Source organism: Microcaecilia unicolor, chromosome 6, assembly GCF_901765095.1.
Source record: "Microcaecilia unicolor chromosome 6, aMicUni1.1, whole genome shotgun sequence".
Lineage (NCBI taxonomy): Eukaryota > Metazoa > Chordata > Amphibia > Gymnophiona > Siphonopidae > Microcaecilia > Microcaecilia unicolor.
Genome location: NC_044036.1, coordinates 34,982,940 through 34,998,584, shown reverse-complemented (window position 1 = coordinate 34,998,584; position 15,645 = coordinate 34,982,940). Strand labels below are relative to the sequence as shown.

Here is a 15,645-nt window from a genome sequence, read left to right as displayed (position 1 = left end):
CAAAAATTACATATTATTTACAAGCTACACTTTCTGTATTGATTTGAAAGGACACTGTGGAATGGACGGCAAGGGATCGAGGTGTGCTCAGTCATGACAAGAGTGATTCCAGAATTCCCTTTCTTCAATGTATAGTTTCCAGGGCTGTCAGGCTCTAAGCATTACACAAAACACGTTTCACGTATCAACGGCAGGAGGAAATTGAAGGGCAGTAAGTACATCTGCACTGTCACTGCACTTATTGCGTAGTAAGGACTTTTTTTCTGTGTGCTAGCGACATGGAAACACATTCAAAACGCTACTGGCAGTTACTACTACTACTACTTATCATTTCTAAAGCGCTTCTAGACGTACGCAGCGCTGTACTCTTGAACATAAAGAGACAGTCCCTGCTCGACAGAGCTTACAATCTAATTAGGACAGACAAACAGGACAAACAAGAGATAAGGGAATATTAAAGTGAGGATGATAAAATAAGGGTTAACACACAACCTTTGCATTTACCAAACTTTTGTAAAAGGGCTTCATTGTTTTGTAAGCCAAAACCCTGCCTGTATCAAAAGTAATTTTAGGGCCTCTTTTACAAAGCCGCACTACCGATTGGAGTGGAGGAGTGGCCTAGTGGTTACAGCATCCGTCTTGAAATCCAGAGGTGGCCGTTTCAAATCCCACTGCTGCTCCTTGTGATCTTGGGCAAGTCACTTAACCTTCCATTGCCTCAGGTACAAACTTAGATTGTGAACCCTCCTGGGATAGAGAAATATCCAGAGCAGGGGCGTATCTGCATGGGGCCACAGGGGCCTGGGCCCCCGCAGATTTTGCCCTGGACCCCCCTACCGCCGTCAACCCTCCCCACTGCCGTTGTTTACCTTTGCTGGTGGGGGACCCCACCCCCCGCCAGCCGAGGTCCGCTTGCCGTCTTTAAAGATATTTCTTCAGCTGGCGGGGGACCCCAACCCCCGCCAGCCGACCCGACGTCTTTAAAGTTCTTCTTCGGCCTCCGTGGCCGTGCTGTAGTTGACTGTTCAATCCAGTTCGGAGTCTGATGTCCCAGCACGTTGTACGTGCAAGGACAACGTGCTGGGACGTCAGACTCCGAACTGGGTTGGGGTTGGGGTCCCCTGCCAGCTGAAGAAATATCTTAAAAGGCAGCAAGCGGACCTTGGCTGGCGGAGGGTTGGGGTCCCCCGCCAGCAAAGGTAAACAACGGCAGCGGGGGAGGGTTGACGGCGGGGGGGGAGGGTGGAGAATCGTTGGTGGGGAGGTTCTGGCAATGGCGGCAGTGGCGGCGGGGGGGGTCGTTGGGGGGGGGCTAAAATGTGCCCCCTCTCTCTGGCTCTGGCCCCCCCCCCTACCGCCAGAGTCCAGATATGCCCCTGATCCAGAGAACCTGAATGTAACTCACCTTGAGCTACTACTGAAAAAGGTGTGAGGAAATCTAAATAAATAAAATGAGAGGCAGCCCATTCAATTCCTATGGGCTTCCTCTCATTTGCTGCGCGGCTTTGTAAAAGAAGCCCTTAGTACACAAAAATGTACGCTAATTTTGAAGTAAACTACCAAATTAGGCCTCCCATAGGTTTTTTGTTTGCTTTTTTACATCAGGCCCATCTGTGCAAATTATAAACAGGAAAATTGTCATTTTACAACATAAATGATTTGTTTGATTTCAGATTACGTTTCTAATAGTTCATCTTGCCAGATGAATGAAAATTGATCACAATTGCCATACTGGCTCAGACTGAATGTCTATCAGGCTCAGTATCCAAGTTCCAATGGTCGCCAATCAGAGACCCACAAACTGGAGTCCGACCAACTGTCCAACTTAAAATATGTTGGGCTATTTGTGTGTTATAACAAATAATCAGAGACCCACAAACTGAAGTCCGACCAACTGTCCGACCAACTGAAGTCCCACAAGACCCCAACATAAAAATATGTTGGGGTCTCGTGGGACTTCAGTTGGTCGGATTAGGGTTAAGGGCCTTAGGGCTCTGTTTACTAACTCACCGCACGTGCCTGCAGTTAGTGCGCGCTAAATAAGCTAGTGCGCCTACAACGTGGCTTAGTAAACCGGGCCCTTAGTCTCTATGGGCCTCGTTTACTAAGCCACGCTAGAGGCACGCTAGTGCTTTTAGCGCGTGCTAACTGTGTAGGTGCCCATAGGAATATTGTGGGCGCCTACACAGCGTGCCCTAATTTTGTGCATGCGCTAAAAACGCTAGCACACTTTAGTAAGCAGAGCCCTTGGTCTGAACATCTTCTTTCATGCAGAAAAATAGATAGCTTTAGAAACAGCACCATCTAGTGAAAAGAGTTGGTACTAGATAATGCAATGCTTTTCTGTGCGATTCCTACACACAGGAGAACTATCTAATGGATGTAATGAGTTTTTTGTTTTGTTTTTTACCAAAAGGTTCTTTATTATCTGAATATATTTTATAATATACCTCTTTTGACCTGGCAGTTTCCTGCTGATTCTTTTTGAGTTTACAGCTTAATCAGATCTGCCCTCTCTTCGCTACTGTTCCATGAGCTTTTATTGAGAAAAATCTCTGGGTAGCTGCTAATTTTTGTTAACTTTTCAGCAAGTGCCAGATGTCGAGCTGGGGTTGCGACTGAGCTGGAGGCCCACAGGATCAAGAAAAAAACTAATGGGTTAAACAAAATGAAAGTGCTATAAAAGTAAAAATCTGAGCCAAAAACTTAGGGGTTGATATTGAACACGATTTAACTGGCTAGAAATAGCTCCTGGCTGGTTAAATCACTTGTTTAGGGCTAGCTGGTCATTTTCAGCAACACTTAGCTGGTTAGCGCCAAACTAAAAACAGACTATTTTGGGGATGTTCCCGGGAGTGGAGTCAGCACTTGGCCGGTTAAATGCTGACATTCAGAACTTAACTGGCCAGATAACCACATAAATAGGTCCATATAAGTCAGTCCTATTTTTAGCCGGTTAAGTGCTGAATATTGCTCTTAACCGGCTATATGTTAGCTGGCTCTGCAAATCCAGAAATTCAATTCCCTTGAACGAACATGGTCAGGCATTGAATTTCTGGATTTAGCATTGGTGACAGTCAACAAAATGCTGATGGCCACCGGATGAATATCGGACCCTTAAAGTTTTAGTAAAAGCTACATTTAATTATTTTTTCAGTGTATGTTAATTGCATTATTTTTGTAACTGTTCTGAAGAACTGTAATCCTTTCCCGCCCCCCCCCCCCCCGTCTTTAATTCCTTGGTTTTTGTTTATTTAGGGACCCTTTCACTAAAATTTGATAGAATCTGGGTTTAAAGTGAGATTTAATCCCAAATGTAACGCAGCACTTGTGGGGGGATTTTTTTTTAATGTGTTCCATTTATGTAGCTTTCCCACTATTCCAGAACTTGTGGGATAGTTGTGTCCATCAAATAGCAGGTGGAGATAGAGAACAGAAAACTAAGCTGAGACATATCGCTTTTAGCATCCAGTCCAGCTCCTCGCCATTTTCATTTCCAGCGGGTGGATGGACACACTTTTCAGCCTCTGGTTCTGAGTGATTTGCTCCTGGTCTAGTTGGTCAGCTGTTCTCAAGTTGAGCTGTGTGGGTGTCTTGAGTCTGCAGAGTCATATCTGGAGGTCTTCTGATCCCCGTCTCTGATGACCCATGAATTTATGTCTTCTCTCCCTTCACCTCTCCCCTGTTTCCTGTGGAGCTCCCCTTTAACAGCACTTAACTAAAAAAAAATAAAAAGGGGCGAAGGAAAGAGGTTTACTGGAGAGCAGTCCTGATTCTCATCTGGGATAAGACTTGTGGAGACTACTACTACTACTTGACATTTCTAAAGCGCTACTAGGGTTACGCAGCGCTGTACAATTTAACATTGAAGGACAGTCCCTGCTCAAAGGAGCTTACAATCTAAAGGACAAATGTACAGTCAGTCAAATAGGGGCAGTCTAGATTTCCTGAAAGGTATAAAGGTTAGGTGCTGAAAGCAACATTGAAGGGATGGGCTTTGAGCAAGGATTTGAAGATGGGTAGGGAGGGGGCTTGGCATAAGGGCTCAGGAAGTTGATTCCAAGCATAGGGTGAGGCGAGGCAGAATGAGCAGAGCCTGGAGTTGGCGGTGGTGGAGAAGGGTACTGAGAGGAGGGATTTGTCTTGTGAGCGGAGGTTACGGGCGGGAACGTAAGGGGAAATGAGGGTAGAGAGGTAATGAGGGGCTGCAGACTGAGTGCATTTGTAGGTAAGAAGGAGAAGTTTGAACTGTATGCGGTATCTGATTGGAAGCCAGTGAAGTAACCTGAGAAGAGGGGTAATATGAGTATATCGGTTCAGGTGGAATATAAGACGTGCAGCAGAGTTCTGAACAGATTGAAGGGGGGATAGATGGCTAAGTGGGAGGCCAGTAAGGAGTAGACTGTGAGCTTTGGGGGTGCAGCCGGCAGTGGTAAGTCCAACTAAAATTTGACTCGGAACTGCTTGGAGGGCTACAAGTTCTGCTTGGTGCAGGGGGGAGACCTGACTTACTTTTTGGGACTTCGTTGTACTGCGCTTGTGCCAAATGGGGTGAATGGCAACTCCCACAGAGTCAGTTGGGTGGTTTTCCTGCTGTGGGACCCACCAGCTGGTGTTGGAGTATTGCAGTGCATTCAAGCTGGGAATCCCGCGGGACATGGGGAAAACGGTCAGCGGCTGCATGTCTTCGGAGTTGGCGCAGCATCTGAAAATGCCAGGGACTTTGAGTTCTCCGGAAGAGCTGGTGCACAGTTTGATGCAAGAGAACACGGGAACGGGCACCATTTTGTCAGATCCAACTGGCAGCGCAAAACATCCTCTGTCTGATCATGCATAGAGCACAACACAAGATGGTTGCCATAACGCCCAGCTCGAAGCGGGGTTGACTTTCTTGGCAGCTGCTATTTCACATGTTATGGGTTATGGCCCACAGTAGGTCTTTGGCTGTCAAAGTACTTTGGCAACTCTGATTGCAGCATTGGGCAACGGATGCAGCATCAAATTGATGTCTAAACTTCCCTTTCATGTCAAGTGGCTATTTGGAGAAGATCTCAGTAACTTGGTGAAAGAACTGGGGGAAACTAAGCCACAGTGATTGCCGGAGGATAAACTGAAAGCCTCTGGTTGCCCATCTTCAAGGGGCTTTCGATCTCGATTTCAGGACAGCAGACAGTACTAGCCTGGTTATCAGCAATATTTGTCCCACTTTCAGGCATGCTAATCTTCCTTTTGTGTGAACAGGAAGTCTTCCTCTCAGTCAACTAGAGCACCCAGTGCCTTCCAAGTTTCACAGTGATGCAAGGCTGGTCCACGCTTCTCTTCTAACAGTGGAAGAATGTACAGAGACATCCTGGTGGAGACTACCTTACTGTTTTCAGTGAATATTTGCAAGGCGGTGGCGACAGGTCAACGCTGCATACCTTTGCCAAGCGCAGCAGGGCAGACGACGTGGTGTGCTCGGTAGCCAGTTTGAGGGCTGCGGTCCTCAGATGGGCAGCGGTGCCAAGATTCCACCCACTGTAGGGAAACATCCCACAGGTTCTGGAATAATGGGAAGCTATGATCATTTTCTTTCCATTAGTCCTTCCCAATATTCCAAAGGCTCGCCCGAGGTTTCTGAGATGTTTAGTCGGTGCAAAGTAATAGGTCAGATAATGACTGTCACCTTGCATGGTGCTTCCTGCATATTTCTTGTTCTCTACACGTTGTCTCCAGAGATAAGAAGGGTCTCCACACATGTTGGCTCGTCCGGTTAGTGTTGAGTTATCGAGTTGTTTAAGGTGCTTGTGTTTATTCGGAGTTTCTCCTTACTGTTTGCATGCATATACTGAAGAGCTGGACTGGATGCCAAGGGAGAGATGTCTCAGCTTAGTTTTCAGTTCTCTATCTCCACCTGCTGGTTGATGGACACAACTATCCCACAGGTTCTGGAATAGTGGGAAGGACTAATGAAAAGAAAATTATCAGTAAGACCTAATTTCTCCTTATTGCAAGTCATAGGATAATATTTTCATTAGACTCAATTAAACTCTCCGGGTGCAGATATGCTAAACTATCTGTCAATCACCACAATATCCGCTGCATCAAAACGACATTAATATAACCTGTATAGGATACAGTGTTATTGTTAACAGGAAAAAAGGCCTCAAAGTGCTCACAGATCTTAATGGAACTGTTTGAGCTGAAATGGATCACCAGATCCTACCTTCATCATCGGCCAAAATGACCAGAAATGCTTTGAGAAGCTGTGCTGTTTACTCTCCCATGTGGTACCGAGACCCTGAAGCAGCCTTGCGAAACGCTGGCCATCGTCGGCTCGGCACATGAGTCCAGAGAGACCATAGTAAAGCACTGAGGCAACGTGACTCAGGAGCACCACCGCTAAAGATAAGTGCTGGTGCCTTTAAAACATTAGCGTTTCTGAAAGAACTAGATACTCTATCCAATAGTAAAGTTGTGACTAGCTACAGTGACAGGAAATTTGCACATCAAAAAGTTTTTGGCCGATGATGAAGGTAGGATCTGGTGATCCGTTTCACCTCGAACAGTTCCATTAAGATCTGTGAGCTCTTTGAGGCCTTTTTTCCTGTTAACCATAACACTGTATCCTATACAGGTTATATTAATGTCGTTTTGATGCAGCGGATATTGTGGTGATTAATATTTTCATTAGTTCATGTTATCAGTATAGAGTTAATGCGGGAGCACTCTGCATTAACTCTTTGTTAGCCATTGACTGTGAATTAAGTATGATTCATTAGCTGGTTTAACGCTTCCACGCTTACTTTCCATCCATGAATAGCCCTCTTCTGACAATATTTTTTTTAAAAATTGGTAACAGGTCAGTGCACATAGGCAAAATATCACAAAATGCTTTCAAACATTTCTGCTCTACCTTGTTTGCATGGTAAAAGGTCCCTGTATTTATTTATTTCATTTTCCTGTGTACTACAGCTGCAAAACTTGCTCCGTCCTAATAAGCTCTTGAAGAGTTTCAGCTGACGACATCCATGTAGTTCATGTGTTTGGATAGTAGAAATAAAGGTTCAAAAGTCTGCTGTAGGTGATGCCTTTGTCTAGGACTCATTTAAAACATTTACAGCTAGCTTTTGAGAAGTATCCTCCCAAGGTATAATTCACCAAGGGGTTAAGACAGTCCACTGGAAAAGTGTTTTAATTTTTCTGCATCCCTTCACTTGGCTTATTTTTTTTGCAAACCCTGACAGCATCCCTTTAATGAAAAATATTACTCTTATCTGTGCTCTACTTCCCTGAAGAGAGGTTCTTAACACTGGTAGCAGTTACAGAGCTGTAAGCACAACAGTGCTACTCCGCAACATTACAGTAACCCTTCTAAGTCACATCTGTGTTATTACTCTGCTTCCAGTGTCAGCTCTGTTGTCTAAATTCCTCCAAGGTCAGTAACTCGGAACCAGATGGCACTACTATTCATTAAATTAATCGAAGTTTCCCTGTCTCTCATACAGACACATACACACCACCTGTTTAACTTACAATATTATTTCAAGCCAGGCAGCTATTTATATATTAATCACCGACATTTCTTTATCTCTGTGTCTCGCAACTTAATTACAGAAAGACATATTCCCTTGTAAAGCTCATCCTCATTGTTAATGATGAATACCTTAAGGCTGTTGGCATTGTGTACGAGTGGTCTGTGATTCAAAATAGGGTTAGCAGAACATATTTTTGCTTGGCAAGGCTAAACAAACCAAACTCTATCCCTCAGATTTCCTGGTGGTTGTTAATGTGGGGGGACAATAAAATTGGCCCCATTCCACTGCCTGTGATTCCGAGTCACCTGATAATTATGTGCCGAACTTCAGTCTGTTAATCCAATGGGAGACATGAGTCTGCAGTACTGTCAGTGGCCACATACTGGCCGTATCTTACAACTTACAGGGTTGTTTTTTTGTCTTGTCTTGAACATGCATGCATGGGATCTTGCCAGGTATTTGTGACCTGGATTGGCCACTGTTGGAAACAGGATGCTGGGCTTGATGGACCTTTGGTCTGTCCCAGTATGGCAACACTTATGTACTTAAGTAGAGTTTGGCCATGGGGTGCTTGGAGTTGCCTTGATCTGCATGCTAATGGTATTGAAATAAGATATGATGAAGGACTGCCAGCAATGTGCAATGAATGAGTGATGCTAAGGGCAAGCTGCATTCCTGGGAAGGTGAGCTACAGCCGTGGCAGCAACATTGGCATCGGTGCATTGGCAATGAATATCAGAAATGATAAATTCCAGAACATGGACCACATTCTGTTTTGGTACAGTTGGGCTGTGGCCGGTATGCATTGGGGCAAGTGGGAGGTGCTATAGGAACTGCGCAGACCACGAGTAGTGGGCAACAGGAGAACACATGAGAGAGGAGATTAATGGTGGCTGGGGAGTGTGACAGGAGATCAGTTGAAGAAAATTGAATGGGGAAACTGGGAGTGAGAAAAATGAGCTACAGGATCTTGGTTTGGGTGGTGAGAGCGACAGATCATCTTGAGGCTTGGTAAGAAAGGATCATAAAAGGAGAAAATTATGGCAGATCTACTGTGTATATGTATGAAAGAGCTAATTAATGCCATGGTATATGTTAGAAAGAGGGATTGACATCAGGAAAAGGTGTGTATTTGAAACAATACTAGTCATTGTGTTTGGAGGGAGAGGGCAACAGGGAAGGGGATTGAAAAGTAGAGAAAAGGGACTGGAGTTAGGGAGTGGGAGATTGTGTGGGAATATGAGGGAATGGAGCAGAGGGCAGGAAACCTCCCTTTCCCCAGTCCTGATCCTTTTTTCCCCTCTGAATCTGTGTCCCTCCCTGACGTCCTGTTAAATATTTTGGTATAAGAATATCCGAAGTCTTGTGTTGTGGTACTAATTTGACCACAAATGTTTTGCTGGTCCCTGCTAGTGTTTGTTTATTCTCAACCATTTCATAAGCGCTAATAACTACAGAAATGCAAACCAAGAAATGTGTTGCTAAATTTTTGAAAAAAAAATCAATTTGAAATAGCCCTTTGCCCTTGCAGTCTTAGAAGTTACCTAGAACATGTCAAGTTTGAAGTTTATTTTTTTTGTTTGTTACATTTGTACCCCGCGCTTTTCCACTCATGGCAGGCTCAATGGAGGGTTAAGTGACTTGCCCAGAGTGACAAGGAGCTGCCTGTGCCTGAAGTGGGAATCGAACTCAGTTCCTCAGGACCAAAGTCCACCACCCTAACCACTAGGCCACTCCTCCACCGTTGCTACTATTTGAGATTCTACATGGAATGTTGCTATTCCACTAGCAACATTCCATGTAGAAGTCGGCCCTTGCAGATCACCAATGTGGCCGCGCAGGCTTCTGCTTCTGTGAGTCTGACGTCCTGCACGTACGTGCGGGACGTCAGACTCACAGAAACAGAAGCCTGCGCAGCCTTCTACATGGAATGTTGCTAGTTATATTGTACAGCGCTACGTAACCCTAGTAGCGCTATAGAAATGTCAAATAGTAGTAGTAGTAGTAGTAGTGGAATAGCAACGTTCCATGTAGAATCTCCAATAGTAGCAACAGAATCTCAATAGTAGCAACATTCCATGTAGAATCTCCAATAGTAGCAACATTCCATGTAGAATCTCCAATAGTATCTATCTATTTTTGTTACATTTGTACCCTGCGCTTTCCCACTCATGGCAGGCTCAATGCGGCTTACATGGGGCAGTGGAGGGTTAAGTGACTTGCCCAGAGTCACAAGGAGCTGCCTGTGCCTGAAGTGGGAATCGAACTCAATTCCTCAGTTCCCCAGGACCAAAGTCCACCACCCTAACCACTAGGCCACTCCTCCACTCCATCCCGCAAGTCATAAACTTATATCTATGTGGCTTACAAATCTAAAAATTCAGTAAAAGAGAGAAAGAAAAGTAGAAATAACATGGGGGAAAAACAGTAGGGAGAGGGAGAAATGGAACTGTAATAAAAATATAAAAGGGGGGATATAAGCAATGGCAGAGGGAAGGATAAAGCATGTGTACTAACTTACTAGTCAAGGGCTGACCTGCGGATAAAGATCAAGTCCATTGGACCCAGCCACACCAGTTGTAAAGAGCTCAGCTTTACAATTCTTCCCCTGTCTCTGCTGTGCTTCCCTGCATTCTGATGCTGTCTGAGATTGTGCCAGGTAACCAGGCTTCATGCTTGTAGGGATAGATAGCCCTAAATTACAGCATTCTGTTCATTTAATAAAAAGTTGTTTTCCTGGACTCTCATCCATTAGGCTCCCTGCTTAGCCCTTCAGGAAGCCACTGTGATAGCTCTGAGCTTCCTGCCAGACTCAGCAGGGAGATAGGGGTGCTTCTGAGCAGAATACAAAACATCCATGGCATGCAGCACTGCGTAAATTATAGATAGCATAACTTACAAGGCATATTTTGGCCTTTTTAAAATGACACAGTACTATATACTCTGGGCACGGGAAAACAGTTTAACCTAGGTTTTTCCTCCCCATGTTTATAATTTCCATGGCCTTCCCCTCTATAAGGCAACCATAACAGCGAAAGAATTTGCATGGATACTACTACTACTACTACTATTTAGCATTTCTATAGCGCTACAAGGCATACGCAGCGCTGCACAAACATAGAAGAAAGACAGTCCCTGCTCAAAGAGCTTACAAAGCCACAGAACACGATTCCGTTTGGAACCCTGCACCCAAAGTCTAACGCATAGGTGTCATCCTTGCATAGGATTCCTCTCTAGAGTTTTGGAATCAAACCTGAATCTCCTGTTTTGTAGTGTACAGCAGTTTGAACCTATTCTTTTTAAAGGTGCTAATGCCAAATAGAGGAATATGCTGAGGTGTCATCTTTTCAGGGATTCCCCCCACTTTTTGAAATCCTGATAAAGTATACTGGGATATAAGCATAGTTAGGAACATAAGAATAGACAACTGGGTCAGACCTGTTTCAAACAGTGTAAATCCAGGTCACAAGTACCGCAGAAACCCAAATACTAGCAACATTCCATGCTACCAATCCCAGGTCAAGCAGTGGCTTCCCCATGTCTATCTCAATAGAAAACTATGGACTTTTCCTCCAGGAACTTGTCAAAACCTTTTGTAAACCCAAATATGCTATCCGCTGTTACCACATCTTCTGGCAATGAGTTTCAGAGCTTAACTATTCATTCAGCGAAAAAATATTTCCATGTAACTTCATTGAGTGTCCCCTAGTCTTTGTTCATTTTGAAAGAGTAAAAAATCGATTCACTTCTACTCGTTTTACACCACTCAGGATTTTGTAGACCTCAATCATATCTTCCCTCCTCTGTCTCTTTTCCAAGCTGAAGAGCCCTAACCTCTTTAGCCTTTCTTCATAAGAGAGGAATTCCACCTCCTTTATCATTTTGGTCACTCTTCTTTGAACCTTTTCTAATTCCGCTGTATCTTTTTTTGAGATATGGCAACCAGAGTTGAACGTAATAATCAAAGTGAGGTCACCCCATGGAGCGCTACAAAGGAATTATAGTATTCTTGTTTTTATTTGCCATCCCAATTCCTAGCATCCTGTTTGCTTTTGGTCACCGTCACACACACTGGGCTGAAGATTTCAGCATATAGTCTACAATGACACCTAGATCTTTCTTGGTGACTCCCAAGGTGGACCCTAGCATCAAGTAACTATGATTCAAATTATTGTTTCCAATGTGCATCACTTTGCTTTTGTCCACATTAAATTTCATCTGCCATTTGGATGCCTAGTCTTCCAGTTTCCTAAGGTCTCCCTGCAATTTTTCACAGTCCACATGTGTTTTTAACAACTTTGAATTGTTTTGTGTCATCTGCAAATTTAATCACCTCACTTGTCTTTCCAGTTTCAAAATCATTTATATTTTAAATAGCACCAGTCCCAGTACAGATCTCTGCGGCAATCCACTATTTGCCCTCCTGCATTGAGAAAAATGTCCATTTTAACCCTATTCTCTATTTTCTGTCCAATAACCAATTCCTAATCCAGAACAGAACATTACTTCCTATCCCATGACTCTTTAATTTTCTCAGGAGTCTCTCATGTAGAACTTTGTCAAAAGCTTTCTGAAAATCTAAATACACTACATCAACCAGCTCACCTTTATCGACATGTTTGTTTACGCCTTCAAAGAAATGAAGCAAATTGGTGAGGCAAGATTTCCCTTGGCTCTATCCCACTATACCAAGTTTGTCTATGTGTTCAGTAATTTTATTCTTTATAATAGTTTCCACTATTTTGCCCAGTACTGAAGTCAGGCTCACTGGTCTGTAATTTCTCCGATCACCCATGGAACCCTTTTAAAAAATTGATGTCACATTGGCCACCCTCCAATTTTAACGACAAGTTACAGATCACTAACAACAGATCATCAGTTTCATGTTTGAGTTCTTTCAATACCCTAGGGTGTGTGCCATCCAGTCCAGGTGATATACTACTCTTTAATTTGTCAATTTGGCTCAGTACCTCTTCCAGATTCACTGAGATTTTTTCCAGTTCCTCCGCACCATCACCCTTGAAAACCATTTCTGGTACATGTAGATCTCTTGCATCATCTTCTGTAAAGACCGAAGCAAAAAAATTCATTCAGTCTCTTCGTTATGGTCTTGTCCTCCCTGAGTGCCCCTTTTGCTCCAACATGATCTAGCGGTTCCACTGATTCCCTCACAGGCTTTCAGCTTGTGATGTACCTTATCAATAATACTGAGGTTCAACACCACACGACAATGTGTTTGGTCAAAAAAGTCATCATAGGTCTGAAAAACAACCAGGGAAGCCAGGTTCAAATCCTGCTGCTGCTCCTTGTGATCTTGAGCAAGTCTTTTAGAGGTCCTTTTTACAAAGGCACGCTAGCATTTTTAGCGTGCGCTAAAAATAAGCACATGCTAAACATTAGAGACACCCATATATTTCTATGGGTGTCTCTAGCGTTTAGTGCACACTAAAAACGCTAGCGCGCCTTTGTAAAAGGACCCCTTAACCCTCCATTGCCTCAGGTTACAAACTTAGATTGTGAGCCCTCCAGGGACAGGAAAATATAACTACTACTGAAAAGATGTGAGCTAAATCCAAATCTGAAAAACCCACTAAGCTACTTCTCTGTGAGTCAGACCAAATTTATGTAGCCAGAACCACAGCATTGCAGGTATCCCTTCTCTATATTGCAACTCCTACCACTTGCAGAGTAAACGTTCTGTTACCGTTTCTCTTCTGCTCCTGGAGTTTTTCTTTCTTTCTGCATGTTCCTAGTATGTGACAAAAATAGTAATGTTTATGCATGATTAATGTTGTGTTAGATTAGCTTGTCTTCTTTTCTTTCAGGCCTGCGTAGATGTGAGAGCAAGTTCAGTATTCTGGCAACAGTTGGAGTTGTTGGAGGCAGTGAAAGGGCAACCTCAATTACCAGAATGGGTCTCCACACACCCCTCCCATGGGAAGCGTGCAAAGCGTTTGGACAGGCTCATACCTGAGGTGAGCACTTGGAAGAATGTGATTTTGTTTTGTTTTTTTGTCAGACCAACTTTATTTATCTGTTCAGGAGTACACGTTTGTTTACATCGTTTGATAACACATCAAAACATTCATTATATATTTAAAAAAAGCATAACATATCCTTACAAAAACAATGTTTAAAAACACTTATCAAAAATATTTCCTAACAGTCAGTCATTGTTTAATAACGTACTCTCTGTCCTTCTATGTTAAATTGTACAGCGCTGCGTAACCCTAGTAGCGCTTTAGAAATGTCAAGTAGTAGTAGTAGTAGTCCTTCGATGTCTTCAATCTCATCTTCTCTTTTATTTTTCTAGTTTAAAAATTTTACTTAAAGACTCTGAAGTGTGTTGTTGCTTTCCTGTACAAACGCTTGTTCAAATAAGTGTTTTCAGATCTCTTTTAAAAGGGGTTAGCACACGTGTGTATGTGTTCATTGTTCATGTAGTAACATATCATTCCTTGTCATCAATACCAGACCAATGGGTTATGTCCATCTACCAACAGAAGGAGACAGAGAAAATAGTTTTAAGTACTTTGCCCTTAAAGGGTATCGTGCAGCCTGGAATCCTCAGTACATGAGTATTGCCATACTGGGACAGACCAAAGGTCCATCAAGCCCAGCATCCTGTTTCCAACAGTGGCCAATCCAGATCACAAGTACCTTGCAGAAACCCAAAGAGTAGCAACATTCCATGTACAACTGCGAAGAATAGCAAGATTCTAGAATTCTAAAGAATAACAAGATTCCATGCAGACTTTCAAAGAGTAGCAAGATTCCATTCAGAATCCTAAATACATAAGTACATGAGTATTGCCATACTGGGACAGACCAAAGGTCCATCAAGCCCAGCATCCTGTTTCCAACAGTGGCCAATCCAGGTCACAAGTACCTGGCAAGATCCCCAAAGAGTAGCAACATTCCATGTAGAACCCCAAAGAGTAGCAAGATTCTGGAATCCTAAAGCGTGACAAGATTCCATGCAGAATCTCAGAGTAGCAACATTCCATGTAGAACCCCAAAGAGTAGCAAGATTCCATTCAGAATCCCAAGTACATACAGTGGTGGAAATAAGTATTTGATCCCTTGCTGATTTTGTAAGTTTGCCCACTGACAAAGACATGAGCAGCCCATAATTGAAGGGTAGGTTATTGGTAACAGTGAGAGATAGCACATCACAAATTAAATCCGGAAAATCACATTGTGGAAAGTATATGAATTTATTTGCATTCTGCAGAGGGAAATAAGTATTTAATCCCTCTGGCAAACAAGACCTAATACTTGGTGGCAAAACCCTTGTTGGCAAGCACAGCGGTCAGACGTCTTCTGTAGTTGATGATGAGGTTTGCACACATGTCAGGAGGAATTTTGGTCCACTCCTCTTTGCAGATCATCTCTAAATCATTAAGAGTTCTGGGCTGTCGCTTGGCAACTCGCAGCTTCAGCTCCCTCCATAAGTTTTCAATGGGATTAAGGTCTGGTGACTGGCTAGGCCACTCCATGACCCTAATGTGCTTCTTCCTGAGCCACTCCTTTGTTGCCTTGGCTGTATGTTTTGGGTCATTGTCGTGCTGGAAGACCCAGCCACGACCCATTTTTAAGGCCCTGGCGGAGGGAAGGAGGTTGTCACTCAGAATTGTACGGTACATGGCCCCATCCATTCTCCCATTGATGCGGTGAAGTAGTCCTGTGCCCTTAGCAGAGAAACACCCCCAAAACATAACATTTCCACCTCCATGCTTGACAGTGGGGACGGTGTTCTTTGGGTCATAGGCAGCATTTCTCTTCCTCCAAACACGGCGAGTTGAGTTCATGCCAAAGAGCTCAATTTTTGTCTCATCTGACCACAGCACCTTCTCCCAATCACTCTCGGCATCATCCAGGTGTTCACTGGCAAACTTCAGACGGGCCGTCACATGTGCCTTCCGGAGCAGGGGGACCTTGCGGGCACTGCAGGATTGCAATCCGTTATGTCGTAATGTGTTACCAATGGTTTTCGTGGTGACAGTGGTCCCAGCTGCCTTGAGATCATTGACAAGTTCCCCCCTTGTAGTTGTAGGCTGATTTCTAACCTTCCTCATGATCAAGGATACCCCACGAGGTGAGATTTTGCGTGGAGCCCCAGATCTTT

The 15,645-nt window shown here is 43.8% G+C and overlaps 1 protein-coding gene across 4 annotated transcripts in view; it reads left to right on the top strand.

Moving 5' to 3' along the window:
* The window catches only part of OMA1 (OMA1 zinc metallopeptidase), a 99,181-nt gene that overhangs the window by 67,107 nt on the left and 16,429 nt on the right, over positions 1 to 15,645 (top strand). For all 4 annotated transcript variants that reach the window (XM_030207495.1, XM_030207492.1, XM_030207494.1 and 1 more), the window contains exon 8: positions 13,343 to 13,492. In XM_030207495.1, coding sequence (XP_030063355.1) covers positions 13,343 to 13,492 — 150 coding nt within the window. The remainder of the gene's footprint in view (positions 1 to 13,342; positions 13,493 to 15,645) is intronic.